The 14662-nt window shown below is 45.8% G+C and overlaps 1 protein-coding gene across 1 annotated transcript in view; it reads left to right on the top strand.

The window, feature by feature from the left end:
• DAPK1 (death associated protein kinase 1) overlaps positions 1–14662 on the top strand; it is a 568454-nt gene that overhangs the window by 310356 nt on the left and 243436 nt on the right. Inside the window, exon 4 of the mRNA XM_085632914.1 lies at positions 6993–7131. Coding sequence (XP_085489040.1) covers positions 6993–7131 — 139 coding nt within the window. The remainder of the gene's footprint in view (positions 1–6992; positions 7132–14662) is intronic.

The following is a 14662-nucleotide window of genomic DNA, read 5'->3' as shown; positions in this document are numbered from 1 at the left end:
GGGTTAAGCCCTTGTATGTTTTAAAGATTGAGCACAGAAGTTTGAACTTTATTCTGGGGCAGCTGAGAATCAAGAGTGCTCTTTGAGAGCAGGCGTGATTGATATGTGCAGGTCATCATTATTTTTTATATTTTAATTGAAGGAGTGTTTGGAAGCTATGAGGGAGGGATGGTGGGTGGCAGTTTTCATTTTCTTGTACATAGTGGGAGGTGGGGTTTCGAAGAGTAGCCGGACACCAGGTGTAATGTTGAGCAGGGTCATATTTCGTATGCCGCCCATGACAACTTTCTCCTGGAACAGCTGATGTATGTGGTCACGGGGGGGGGGGGGGGCAGGCTGGAGAAGGAAAGCAGGAGTGATAAAAGCGTGCAAGTGCAACTAAACTACACGGAATTGTAGCTGACTATGTATTAATTAAGGGGTGTTTTCCACCCAATGATTGAAAGCCACATCATAAATAAGTCTTCTTGGGTATTATGCCACTTGGAACACTTCTCTGGGAAGCAACTGTATTTGTGACACTGCTTTTCTTAGAAGGCATTGTCTGAGGAGAGAGGTGTGTTTGAGTAAGACCTGCTGAGGCGCCATGATGATCAGCGGGGTGAGTGTTATGTGTTCTCAAATTCCTCACTAGATGTGCTTGTTGAACATAGTGCAGATGCGTTTTATTCACACGGTTGTTATGAGAACAGTAGAAGGTGATGGTTGTTTGTGGCATAATCATACTGCGGCAAGAATATTCCTAGAAAAAGTTGGAAAGAGTCTTTCTCTTCTGATAATTGAAAGGGACAGACCGAAACAGGAAGCAGAGTACAGAGTAAAGCCGGGTCTGGTGGCTCTAGCTGACTATTGCATCCACTTTAGGGACCTGTGTTCGACCTCATGGTCACAGGTTCGAATCGCGGCGGGTCCACTCAGCCTTTCATCCATCTGATGTTGATAAAATGAGTACCATTTAGTTGGGTGACAATAAACATCTGTTATTCAGCGCCAAGATACCTCCAAGTGAATGTGCGCTTTACAAATACACGTTATGTTATGTTAAGGGAGTGATTGAACGTGGAGAAATAACTGCATTTGGGGTTCGATTCGTATAACCCTATCTTTGACTACTCTTGTTGTGCTTTTGCCCTATATCTGAATTGCCCCTCAATTTCCAGACCTGATTTGAAAAACATTTTCTCGAAGCGTTGTGCTGATATTCCCTTGCCCCCTCACACCCACAACTGACCTGGACGAGATGCATATAACTATAGAATGCAAACCATAACAAAAGACAAGGCTGAAGACAGCTTAGCTGGAGGTTTATTCTTGCATATGTAGGCAAGAACAAAATGGATTGACTTACGAGCTAGACAAGGGCAGCTAGTGGATGAGCAACTTATGCTGATCACCCACCTGATTAGCCTACAAGTGCCTGGACTACCCCCTCATCCCCCCAGGGCCTGACATATAGCTTATAGTGATTTGACACCCATCAACCCAGTACTTGTTTTCCTACCAGCGGTGAGGCCTGCATGCTGAGGGAGCTAGATTGAGGCAGGATCCCATTATGTCACTAAACTGGTGACGCTAGAGAGAGGGGTGCCTTACACATGGCACAGTTGGTAGCGCCTGACAGGTGGGTGAGGTTCCAAGCATGCTCTAACCAAGGTCACTGGGCAGTAAACAGGTTCCCCAGGGTGCCCAAATAAATGGTCCTACCCTGCCCCCTTTGGCCCTTTTTAGATCTGCGGACCCTTATCTCCAGAGCCCTGTCTGTGAGTGTAATGTCATACATGGCCCGGGCATGCATGCCGGTATCCCTCTTAGACTTGGCAACTAACTTGCCACACCTGAATGCCCCAAAAAAGGCTAATGCAATGGCTGCTGAAAAAAGGGCTGCTTCATAACTGGAATCGATGTCTCTGTGTACCCAGTTTAAAATGTGGAACTCAGTCGGTGCTCTGCTATCCGTCTCTATGTTCTTGCACCTCCCCCATCCCTTCAAAGCCACTCTGAGGGTCAAGGAGCTGATTGGGTCTGGAAAACCTTGCAGCTTAACGTGGTGGGCCACTGCTGCGAGGTGACCTTGTCACCCAAGTGTGGCTATTTTCCTACTCGCAGTCTTGCACTCTTGCTGCCAATGGTGAAATGGTGCTGGTCCTGGCTGTTGACACAAATCCTGTACCTAACCAGAATTCCTGGAGCAAGCAATAGCTCACCAAAATTGGTGAGCTGCGGGTCCACTACAGGAGGTGCCATAACTGGGGCGGAAAAGGTGCCATGGGGGTGTTCGCCTGTGGCCATGCAGCCCGTATACGTTGCCACTGGAATTGAGAAAGAGCGCTAGCAGCATTATTCTTCACCCCTTCTATGTGTCTCGCCCTGAACCCTACATTTCTGTACAAGCACCCCCTCACCAGCTCTTAACGGACTCAGCACTATTGGGCAGGTGGTAGATTGTGAATTAATGGCCTGCACCACTGCCATGTTGTCGGACCAGAGGAGGACCATCTTGTCTGATAGATAGTTCAGCCATATGTGTAGTGTGGCCTCTTTGGGGAACAGTTCCAACACCGTAATATTTGATGTAGCCTCCCTTTATGGACCATTTCTGAGCACACCACTCCTTCTCGAATATTATGCCGAAGCCTTCTCTGGCAAAAGCATCTGTGAAAAAGGACAGTCCTGATGCCCAAGGTGATCTCCATTTTAAGGAGGCGTTAAATTGTTTTCAGAACTGAGCCCACATTAGTAGGCCTTCCTTAAGTCCTTTGTTGAGCCTCAGTAAATGGTGTTTTTGAACGTTCTTTGATGTCGCCCGAGCCAATCTCCTGCCTAAAACACTCCCAGCTGGGATGATTGGCTGCGAAGTTAAGTTTTCCCCGTAGGCTTTGGATGGCACCTAGCATAGCTGTTTCCTTTGCCTAAACAAGCTAATTGTCAGACAATAGCTCTTTGATCTTTTCCTCAGGCAGCCTTGCCATGCCCTCCACTGTGCCCAATTCTATTCCTGAAAATTCAGCCTTGTGGCAAGGCCCTCAGATTTTTCCTGGGCAAGTGGGACCCCAGCTCATCAGCTAGTTTCTGGAGTGCATACAAGAAAAATTTGCAGTTGTGTGTGCCAACCCTGCCTATGAACAAGAAATCCTCTAGGTAGTGGGCTGAGCAACCCTTCGGGTGTGCTTTTGACACTGGCCATTCCTAGAGAGTACAGAATGTTTCAAAGAAGGAGCATGAAACAGAGCAATTTATGGGCATGCATTGGTTAAAGTAGAACCTACTAGCCCACTGGAAGCCTAGGAGTTAAAAGCTGTTGGGGTGGACTCCATATCTGCCTCAGTCAGCATAGCTCCTTTTTCGGCCTGCCTCACCATGTCATCTGCCTCATCAAATGATTTGTATGTAACAGAGCAAGCCTCGCTGGGCGTTCCCATTTCAAGTTGGACCAACCAGATTTTGATGGACTACGCACGTCTCACGAGTGCAGAGAGTACAGGGTGGTCTATAGTCAAACACATTCGTCAAAGATCCCGACCCTGCCACGTCACCTAATTGGTCTGCACCTAATGGCGTGAAATGGGAATGCCTCTCCAAGGATAAGTGTATCCATACGGCGTTGTTTTGTGGTTTGAATAATTTTTAAACTGACATATCATTTTCATAATTCCAGGGAGGGATTTGTCATTCACTTGTGTCCTGATGAGAGCCACAGACCCATAGGGCCGTTCACTGGCTGAAACAAGTTGGCATCCATAGGGTCATAGGACAATTAAATCCTTGGAATACCCTCTTTTTCTCTACTTTAATAACCAACATCTCTCCATATTAAAGGGATACCTGGAGTGTATGGTGTTTTTTTAATCTTTAATCCCCCCCCCCCCTCCCCTGACCTTTTCTCATAGGAGCTCCCTGAAACACTGTAGAAGTGAAATATCTTATCTGTCTCACTGGTGCAGGGCCACCCTTTGTCTACGGGTTCACAAAATGAGGATCGACACTGGAGTGGAACAAAACACAAGTTTATTACATCTCATGAGAGGAGTCCATCATACAGACACTACAAGTGCATGAGAAAGAACTGATAAGCATGGTTTCAAACCTATCTTTTATACATTTTTGGTACAGTAAGACAAGCACTAATACCCCTTTGTCATTGTCACATAATGCTTACACAACCCCTTTCGGCATTTTTACATAATGCGTACATGCTGAACTGTTGAATCCTGATAAACCCCTACCCACGTCATCTTTGTAGATAGGCAAGGGAGGTTACAGGCGTTGGTGGGCTAACAGATTAGACATCTGTACACTTTGGCCCTTCGTCAGGGCAGGACTCCTTACTGTGGCATGCAAGTATTATCAGTACAACCAGCTTCCCAGTGAACATGTAACTTCTGACTTTATGAAAGTCCCCGCAGAAACACAAAAATGGGGGCTGGTAGACAAAATGGAAGAGGAGTAGAGGCTAACTTAACAGAATACATTTTCCCCGTTCAACACTGTTGAGCCCACCCTGGCCTTTCGGAGCCAGGGTGAACCCGATGATGAAGCATGACACTATTAAAGTGTGTGAGGGTTCCTATATAAAGAGGTATTGCTCCCAATATTGGTAGTAGCAACTATCATTCCTCAGATTTAGAACTGTGCCTATACTTTATACTTTAGTTCCATTCTTTTGGGTTGGTTACTTCCTAATTGTAGTTGTGACTAGATCAGCTGGACACCTGAACACTCGGATGATAAAGCACCCATAATAATGATGCTATTCACCTAATTGAAAGAGCGGAGAATCAACATATACCGCACACTGGGTTAATGTGAATGAGGGTCTCTAGAAAAGAAATCGAAAGACCCTGGAATATTAAGACACATGATTCACTTTCATCTGATTATGATAGCAAGTGGGAAGAGATCCACTATGCCCCCCCTACACTTCAAACCTAGGTGGAGCATTAAACTTTAAAAAATCCACTCCAATCAAAAGTAAGCAAGAACCATATCTTAACATCCCGTAATGCTGTGCCTTTGTATTACATCAAACAGTTTAGTGATTATGGTGGAAGCTTCTTGTGACCTCGTGCAGGTTCTAACTCCTGACCTGCCAACTATTCCCATATCGGAGTGGAACGTTAACCTGCTGGACTATCTCCATGGCAGTGAAAACGGTTTTTAATTCACTTATCCGATGCGATAAAATGCGAAGAAGACGTTTATTGTTAGAATAAAACTACGGCCGCTTGTGACTGCACTATGCCATCTTGGAGAGAAGAGGAAAGGAAACTGGATTATAAAACAATCAAAATTTAGTGCCTGATTGCCCCGAAACAACGGCATCCCCCTTGTAGGGACGTGCCTGCAACAGTGAACATTGACATTAGCATTGCACATTAGTGTTTATGAACTATCTCAAAAATGCTTGCTGGTTACCATAATCAAAACTGTGCTCCCTTAACTGAGCGGCTTGTTAGATTCTCGCACCGGTAGCTGTCCCCGCATAAGAACCTTGGATAAAGTGAATGAAGACTGAAGAGTCCTGTTACAACTGAAAACCTACGGCTCTGTCCGCATGCCCTACTCCGTATCATGCTCAGGCCTTTGCAGACTTTACAAACAAGAACAAATGGCTGGTCATTTGTTCTTGGAAAGGAGGCAAATAAACCTGTGAGGAAGGCTAGTCCTGTTGCTCTCACAATCAGCCCATCCCTTTCCTAAAAGTGTCTGCAAGGCCACATTGAAGTCAACCATAAATGATCCAGTGCTTCCCCCTCTCAGTTAGCCTCTGAGTGTGGACAAGTGCCAGGTTCTGCTTCACGTTGGGGCCGAAAACGTGCTTCCGGCTGCTGCCTCCGTGATTTATGAGACCTGTTACCAAGTAATGCAAGTACAGGCAATCTGTGACTCACTTGACCCTCTGTGACCCGGTCTCATGGCTGGTAAACCAAGGAAAAAGTGCAATTGACTCATTGTGATACTGGCATCCGAAGTTGCCCCCATTGCTAGAAGCGCAACATTTTAGGCAGGCAGGGGATCTGAGTTTATTACCAGGGGCGGCTCCTCCGTTATGGCGGAAGAGTGTCTCTCCACTGAAAAATAAAATGATAATCAAACCACTTTATTTTCATTTTATTTTTCATTACTCCAAGCTGAGGTTAGGGTGGGGCCATCCCGCTGAGCATCACGCTACAGGATGAGTGTTGGGCACTTGTAAGTGCGCATGTTGGTTTGGTCGGCCAAGCAGACATGCGCACTCATGTTTCTCCTACCCAGCTGTGTTGCAACAGCTGATTTGGAGAAAGCACCGGGCTCCGTGGGCCTGAGCAAGCATCAAGTCAGCACCTTCAGGGCAATCACATAACAGCAGAGCCGTTCTTGCTTCCTGGGAGCCTGTGCATCCTGACCAGCCTCGGAAGAGGAGCACTGAGGCAGCGGGTGCAGGAGCAGGTGTATTTTTATGTATTATCTTCTCACCTCCCTCCCCCATGTTGCCCCACCAATTCAGCCGCCACTGTATTTAACTGCATACCGGACATTAATTCCATGCCTTATGCTTGAAAATGTGTGTTACACCCAAGTATGGAGTAAAACACATCTAGTGGTACTTTGTAAATGGTAAATGTGTTCTCTTGAAACTCACACATGTATCTTCATATAGCCTTTCATTAGTTGTCGAGAAAATCTGAATAACTTTTACATACATTCCTTTTGTCAGTTTAACTCTGAATTCAAGCTCACAGAGAAGAGTATATGCAGTTTTCGTCTGTATATTCGCTTTTCCGTTTCTTAAGCGCACACTTTTGCTTATCTCAAACGCAGCCAAAGCTGAATTAATTCCTACATCTGTGAATTCTGTGTGTTTTGTGGTTTGCTTTGAGGAATACCTCCTTTGAAAATGTATCCGGCTGTAGGATGACAGATTAGGTTTATGACAAATGTACATTTATTTTTAGTTACCATAGATTTAGCTCTGATTCTCTGCCTCTCGGTAATGTGTGCTCTCTCTTTGTCAGTGTTGCAGGCGGAGAGCTCTTTGATTTCCTTGCTGAGAAAGAATCTCTGACGGAGGAGGAAGCCACGGAATTTCTCAAGCAGATCCTTAATGGAGTGCATTACCTTCACAGCCTGAAGATCGCCCACTTTGATCTGAAGGTAGGTGTCGGAGTTGTTGAAATGAAGCGCCATCTATAGTTACCATAAAGAAGTCTGAACTGGAAGCTTGACAGCTTGTGTGACTGCTATCCTGCAAGACTTGGCTTACCACAAACCACCTGTTGAGGGAAATGGATTTCTGCTTCCCACCATTGTCTCTGGTTCTTCCAGCCGTGTTTTTTTATTTTTATTTTTTGCAGTTTTCTATTGCGCAAACTCACCCCGAAGGTATTGGAGCGCTTTACATGAGCACAAGTTACATTACAAAAGGACACATTCATTTTTGGTAGGCACTGGGAGATTGGGATTTGCCCAGAACCACAGGATGTTGAGCTGACGCCAATGCTCAAACCTGGTTCCCCAGCTCCAAAGTCGGAAGCTCTGGCCGTTGGGCCACTACCTCCCGGCTTTTGCATGCACATCAGCGGATGATCATATTCTGCTATCTAAAATGCAGGATCATTTCATCAGTCTGCATTCCACACATTTCCCTCAGCTTGGCTGGCACTTTTAATTGTGTTTTTCATACGCCTTAAAGTTGTTGTAGTCTATTACTGGGGGACTTTCAGGTGTTTCCAGCAATATTTACGATTTGTTTTCAGCCATTCTGTAATTGAACTATTTACTTGTTAATCCAAATTGGGGTAATTAAAAATAAAAAGGGAAATTCTTTGCTCGTGTTGCAACATAAATACCCACGTTTTAAAGAGTGTTCATGTTAAGCTGGCTCTATATATAGTGGACCAAAAAGAGGTACACTGTAAAGAGCACAAGCAAACTCTAATTGGTTTACAGAGGTGCAAATGATATCCCAAATTCTCTCTTTTGTGGAAGCGTGAGTGAGCAGTTAGGCATATCAGATGGTAGAGCTAAGCATTTGCTAGCACACTCACACATGCAATAAAGGAGACACACTCGAGAATAAATCCAAGACCAACTTAGAAACATTTTGTATTTTTTTAATACATTTTGATACCAAGAATTTGCTGTGGGAGAAAAGGCATGTGTAGCATACTGTTAATTACGTACAGTTTCTAGGGGTCTCCTTTGGTTCTTACGACCATATTGGGCTCAGGTCCAAAGTACTAGCAGCAGATTCCGTTACCTGCCCTGGGACATTTGGGTGCAGAGGTGCTGGTTGCATTGGTAACTGTGCGTGCTACGCTGGCAAAGGGAAGGGGGAGCACCAAGAGACAGGCTGTAGAGGGAGACTCTGAGACAAGTCAGAGAGCTCCTAACAGGGGGCTCGGGTCACAAGGACCTTCAGGTTCGTTGTTACCCAGGTATGGGCGCTCTGGTGCAGAGTGGAAAGGTCAGCTAGGCTCTGTGTGCCTTGGAACCTTGCGGTCGCCAGTCTCACTGGTTGAGGGTGCAAAATCAGAACAGCTGGGCAACTCTTGAAGTGGGTCTTTGTAGTGCTGACGTACCTTGATGGCTGCTTTGTCTTGGAGACATTGGAGTCCCGACTGGACTATCTCGGTCTCTGTTTGCTGCAAGGGGTCTGGAACTGCCGGTATTGGTTCTGTGCAGCTTTGGTTGAACCTGGTGTCCTCTCACTTGTTGCGGGGACACATCTGATCTTCCGCAGCACAGGGTCCTCTTCCTGGGCTGCTGCAGCGTCGGGTTGACTGGGTAGCAGCAATAAGGTAAACCGGACTTTGCGTATCAGTGCCTGTGGACTGCAGGGGAGTAGCTCCTCTACTCCACGGGAGATTGCTTGGTGATTTGCGATGGGCTGGCAATCTCCCAGGGTTCTTGGAAGCTGGTTACCTGCAGTACGAGTCGGCGTCGAGACTTCGCACAGCAGGCAGGGTTTGGTGACAAAAGTCTGCAGCAGTCTTCAGTTCTCTCTTTTTTTCTTGTGGCTCTCGGTGTCTTTCTCTTCTTGATCCATTGAATCGGAGTTCCTGGTGTCATGGGTGCCACCTGAATACTCAATTTAGGGGTGTTACAGGGAGTGGTACGTAGTAGCCAATGGGAAACTTACCTTTAGGTTTCTACACCCTCTATATGACCACTTCTAAGTTGTGTTCACATTCGGTAGCCCACCTTAGAGGTGGTACTAGCCTGAGAGAGGAACACACCTCTTGACTAGCTCAAATATCAAAGGCTGCAGAGGCCTTTGAAGTCTCCTGCCTTTATTTGCTGATTACTTAGCTATCCTGCTTGGAGGAGGTGACAACACCTCCAACCGGAGCAGGCATTGTTTCTGCCATCAGAGAGCTCAGGCTGTCACCTGCAGGGGGTCAGAAACCAATCTGTGGAGGCAGGCTGGCCTACATCAGTCAGCCAGCACACTCGGTAGTCGGTAGGCTTTCAGGGGGCACCTCTAATGTGTTCTCTGGGTGCTTGCGTTAATAAATCAGTCAAAGGAATGAATGTGGGCTTATTAATACGAGATGTTTGATACCAAACATCTCTAGTTTCAGCGGGGAACTCGTAAATGTCAGTTTCCAGCACATGTACTCAAAATGACTTCCCTATTCACTTGTAATATCGAAGAATTGACTTAGACATCACAGGGTGACCTCTGCTCATGCAAATATGTTCACACATGTTGTATATTGCACCGTGCCTTAGGGCTGGAAGGGCTGCTGTAGGGGTGTCTTACCTATCATGCATGCAGTGTCTGCAGGCGTGGCACACAGGAGGTGTGCCATGTTGAGTCTTCACTTTTCTCTGCACCATGGCACGCAGCCTGCAATGGCTGTCTGTATTTTGGTGTTGAGGTGTGTCTTAGGGTGGCACAATACATGCTGCAGCCCTGAGGGACCCTCTTTAGTACTCCATGCCCTAAGTACCGGGGGTACCCATTTACTAGGGACTTACAGGGGGTGCTAAAGGTATTGCCAGTTGGGACATAATTGCACAATTTTATGGAAAGAGATCTGGCACTGGGGCCCTGGTCAGCAGGAACCCAGTGCACTTTCTGTCAAAATTGCATCAGATACCAGGCAAAAAGTAGGGGTCACCAAGTCAAAAAGGGGCACTTGCCTACTGTTCAGAATTATATAACTACTGTGCATCCATAGGTCTTTGTGATGCTACATTTGTGGTAAGTGCACATGTAATTTGACTCGAACATGAATGATGAAAATGCTGCTAATGCTTGTCTTCACTCCTGATCTTATAGATGTTGATGTAGAAGATGATGGATGCAGCATTCCAAACTAATTTGTGTTACATATGTACTTAAACGGCACCCTCATGGTCCTATTTTGGCAATATTTAAAGAACTTGTTATTTTGTTTTAACCGTACCTCCCTCGCTGAGATTTTTTTTAATATTGATTTGTTGGTTCCATTGAGAAAAAACTACTTTAAAGTCAATATCTTTCTTCTTCAGATAGCCTCTGTCAGAATCCCTGTAGAGTTCCTGTCTTTCTCAGGCCTGTTGAAGGACATCTCTGCTGCCTGACTCTCGTTAAAAGCGGGTTAAAGTGGCAGAAGTAGATGGTTGTGGAAGTCATAGGCATGCCTTACTAGCTGTATGATGCTGAGGTGTTCTCCTGCAGCTGCTGAAAGGAAGTGAGCAGAAGGACAACCATCATGGTGATGATCACGATCGGATCCTCCCCATCTTGAATGGTGTTTTCCTGTTTGTCCTTCTTTGGGACAATTTTCTCCTAAAGTAAGCACCATCATGAGACTATCTCCTCAGGCTCACTGGCTGGTGCAGTATTCAGTATCTACTTTAGAAGCACCTCTGTATGGAGCAGCTGGAAGAGCATGTGTGACAGCGCGACGGTAGGGATGGAGTATGAACCTAAATTGTGTGGTACGCATACTTTGTTTATTCCTGCTACTGTGCAGACAAAATAAGCAAGAACCTCAACAGAGCTTTGCCTACTTGCATCACCACTGTTGGCAGTTGTTGTTTATTTTACCTGTGCAACAGTAGCATTAAACGTCAGTTGATGCATAACACTGAGTTATATACATTGTGTTGTGATGATAGTGAGTGCTTGAATAAGGACTTGTTAACTCAAGGCCTAATGTTGAGGTTCTCTGTGCGACATTCTGTACATCTGGAGCTGTCCTTTGCATTTTCTGTTAATGTAATGCCAGAGTGTTAATGATGTTAAAACTGCACAAACAGTGCAGTGTCACCAGCCCACTAAACTCCCCTCTTTGTGATTTGGAAGTCAACTGTATGCATATATGCTTTTTTAGGCTTGGTCTGCGCAGGGGGGAGCGCGTTGCCAGGGGTTTAATGATAAAAATATAAACAATTACCTAGTGCTGCAGGCCGCCTTGTGATCCTCTGCTACAGGTTCTTGGTCCAAGCAGTCCCTGGGACAGCATCACGACTCCCCATTCAATCCCTGCGCTGCTCTCAAGCATGAGGGATTGGCCTGAGCAGGCTGGATCAATGCTCGCTCAAGCACAGGGAGTCTGTAATGTTTCTCCAACCCGGCTATACTGTGGAGAATCCTATGTTTGCATGTCAGTTGGGCCGGCCTGAAACAGCCGTCCCAACTGACATGTTCACTTAAAAGTGCACATCTACCACTCCTCCTCCCCCTCCCGTGGCCCAGCCCCGCCCCTCCCTGCACACGCTGGCTCTAAGCCAGTGGGGCGACGGTCCTCCGCCATTGTGGAGGAGCCGCCGCTGATTCTAGCTGATGTCATTACTGTTTCAGCATGCACTGCAAACTTGGGTAGCTTATTTATCACAGTAATTTTAAACTAATCCCTTTCTGTGTGGTTGTGCTGTAAACTGACCAGCTCCAGCGGTGTAGTAACAGCATCCGATTGTGAACTCCTGACATGGCTGTGTATTTAGGTGATTCAATGATTCTCATCAAGAAATCGGAGTAATTTAATGGGGGTTAGCCAAATATGATCATCTTAGGATGCCTTTGAGGTGTATATCTTGGGCCTGTTTACTAATATTTTCAAATGACACTTTGTAAGGAATAAAATTGAATCCTTTTAGATTCTGAAAACACTTTTCTATCAGCTTTTGAAATAAAACAGGATTATGCAAGCACAGCAAATCTAGATCAGCATAGCCGTAAGAAGCACAGCGAGGATACCATAAGATCATTCAAGCGCTAACTATATTAAGAGTATGAGAGGCTAATGCAGGTAATTTAAAAGTTTTAAGTACATCTACCATCAGGGAATATTTTAATAAATTTGAATATTTCCTGTACTAAAATTGGGAAATTAATTCCCCACTTTTCATCATCTTGTAACAAGATTTGTTTCTGCCAAGTGACTAAAGCACTGATGTCTATGGAAACTGGAAACATTATATCTCTGAAAACGGTAAAGTGGCGAGTCCTGACTGTATGCCCACAGTGCTTTGTATGACAATTCTACATTGATTTAATTTGTGTTCTGAGTGTACTGATGCAAAATGTACATCAATACCATTCCTGCTAAGTGAAATGAGTCTTGAATTTATGGTGATCCCTGAAAAGACTGGCTCCTGTCAAGTGTGCCTGATCCTGGTTGTTTCATAGTTTCTGAAACCTCCTTGTCCCAAAGATGACTGCGGTTATGGCATACTGACCCCATAAAAAGACAGACATCAAACATCAACATTTTACCTTCTCTCTAACACATTTGTATCAATATCAGGAAGTAAATAGAAAATGGAGCAGGATCCGCCCATCTGAATATTCACATGACCAGGTTGAGGACACTCTTAACCCCTTCGCTGCTGCGGACATTCCGCTGCAGCGCTGGGGGGGGCAGGGGGGCAGCGCGGCGGGCCTGTGCTCATGACGGAGCCGCTCCGTCATGAGCCACAGTTGAGCTGTGCTCATGACGGAACGGTTCCGTCATGACTCCGCCCATTTGCGTTGTCGCCCCGCACAGGCGGGGAAACAGCGCCGCGCAGGCGGAGCGGCCGCCGGCAGGATTGTCATGACGGAACCGTTCCGTCATGAGCACACGACAACCGTGGCTCATGACGGAACGGTTCCGTCATGAGCAGGGAAGGGGTTAAACAGCCAATGAGGCACAGTGGACAACATGGATGAAAACACTAGCTTAAGCCTAATGCTCATCCGATGAGAGTCTGCATTTTCATTGAAACACTGTCCACAGTGGAGGCGGCACATGAAAAACGGATGCAAAATAAACTGTAATGCAGTTTTTTTTAAATAATAGGTTAGTTGGTAGTCTTCAAGAAGTACACCTTCATAATGGTATGGAGTAATGGAGAGACCTTGAGGTAATCTACTTGCTAGGTTGGAGTTTAGACAGACACTACTAGGGTGATACTGTGAGAATCTCATTTGCTACTCAACATGTCCTTAAAGCACCTAACTTTGAGATTTTACCATGCCCCTCTACTGTGCTCGTTTTGCATGACTTGAGTCCAGTACCATTGTCATATCCCTTTTATTTCAAGACCTACTACCAGCTTACGCTGCAACCTTACACTTGCAATCGGTTAGCAGCGAAGACTTGTTCTGCACTTAAATTTATCATACCTTTAACAATTGAGGGGCAACAACTCTCCCTGGTGACTATTGTACTCTGAATAATATTAGTTTTTACTACAGTGTTGGCTTTTTAGTAATGGGTGGTTAAGATAATGCGAGTGTGTGCAATAAGAAAACTGCAAATTTAACTTGAGCAGATCTATAGGACTTTCTCATTTTCAGAAGCCCTTTCATAGGGCCACAGAGCAGGGAGTGGTTGAGGACTTTTACTCCTGATGTGCCGGGCCCGACCTACTATGGGTCCTGAGTAATTGTGCCAAGTGCTACCCCGTCCTGCACTTGATTTTCAGTGGCAGAACAGGTCAAGCAGTCAAAGGATTCTCAGGGGGAAGTAGGTGTTAGGCAAGGTAGGCTCATAGCTCAACATATGGACAATAATAGCTATAAGTGGATTGTCCAGTCAAATACGAGCGTCTATGAAAAACTGAGTATTTAATTTGAGTGTATAAAGCATTTATGATTCACTAAATAATCCTCACATCCATCTTGAGTTCAGCTCTGCTACTGCTCTTCTGGGCACAACCCCAAAGACCCTTGGTCCCTTCTGGTATGGGTGATCATTCCCCATTGCATAATGGGGGCGAGTCTCTGATGCACCCCTTGCTAATCCCATGCACCCTAAACTCGTATGCCATGCTTTAAGAGTTCAGGTTCTTCTGTATCCATTTGCTAACTTCATACAAGTCCCAAGCAGGCCCAACAGCCTGAAACTCTTACCCAACCTGATGGCAACTGTTAATCTGGGGAATCCACAATTCCCCTCTGTGAGCCTACTGAGGGCCCGCAACCTCTCGCTGTATATCTTTGCTGACTTAGCGACCTCCTCAGTCTGTGAAAGGCCAGTGTTGCTGTCAGACAACCATGCTCGGCTGTGATGATCGGTTTGTGTCCCTTCCTACTTCTTTGGTACAACAAACCAGGGCAACTGATCTGTTGCCATGGTCACATGGCGGTCCCCGACCTTGGCCCACACATGAACGACAGCCTGCTTCTTGTGGTGGCCCACATCCTGGCAATACAGGAGTTGCTGACTTCAGCGTACACACAGGTGATGGCCCACACTACAAAGAA

Source organism: Triturus cristatus, chromosome 2_1 (genome assembly GCF_964204655.1).
Source record: "Triturus cristatus chromosome 2_1, aTriCri1.1, whole genome shotgun sequence".
NCBI lineage: Eukaryota > Metazoa > Chordata > Amphibia > Caudata > Salamandridae > Triturus > Triturus cristatus.
The sequence above is the reverse complement of the archived record's forward strand: the minus strand, read 5'-3'. Positions and strand labels throughout refer to the sequence as shown.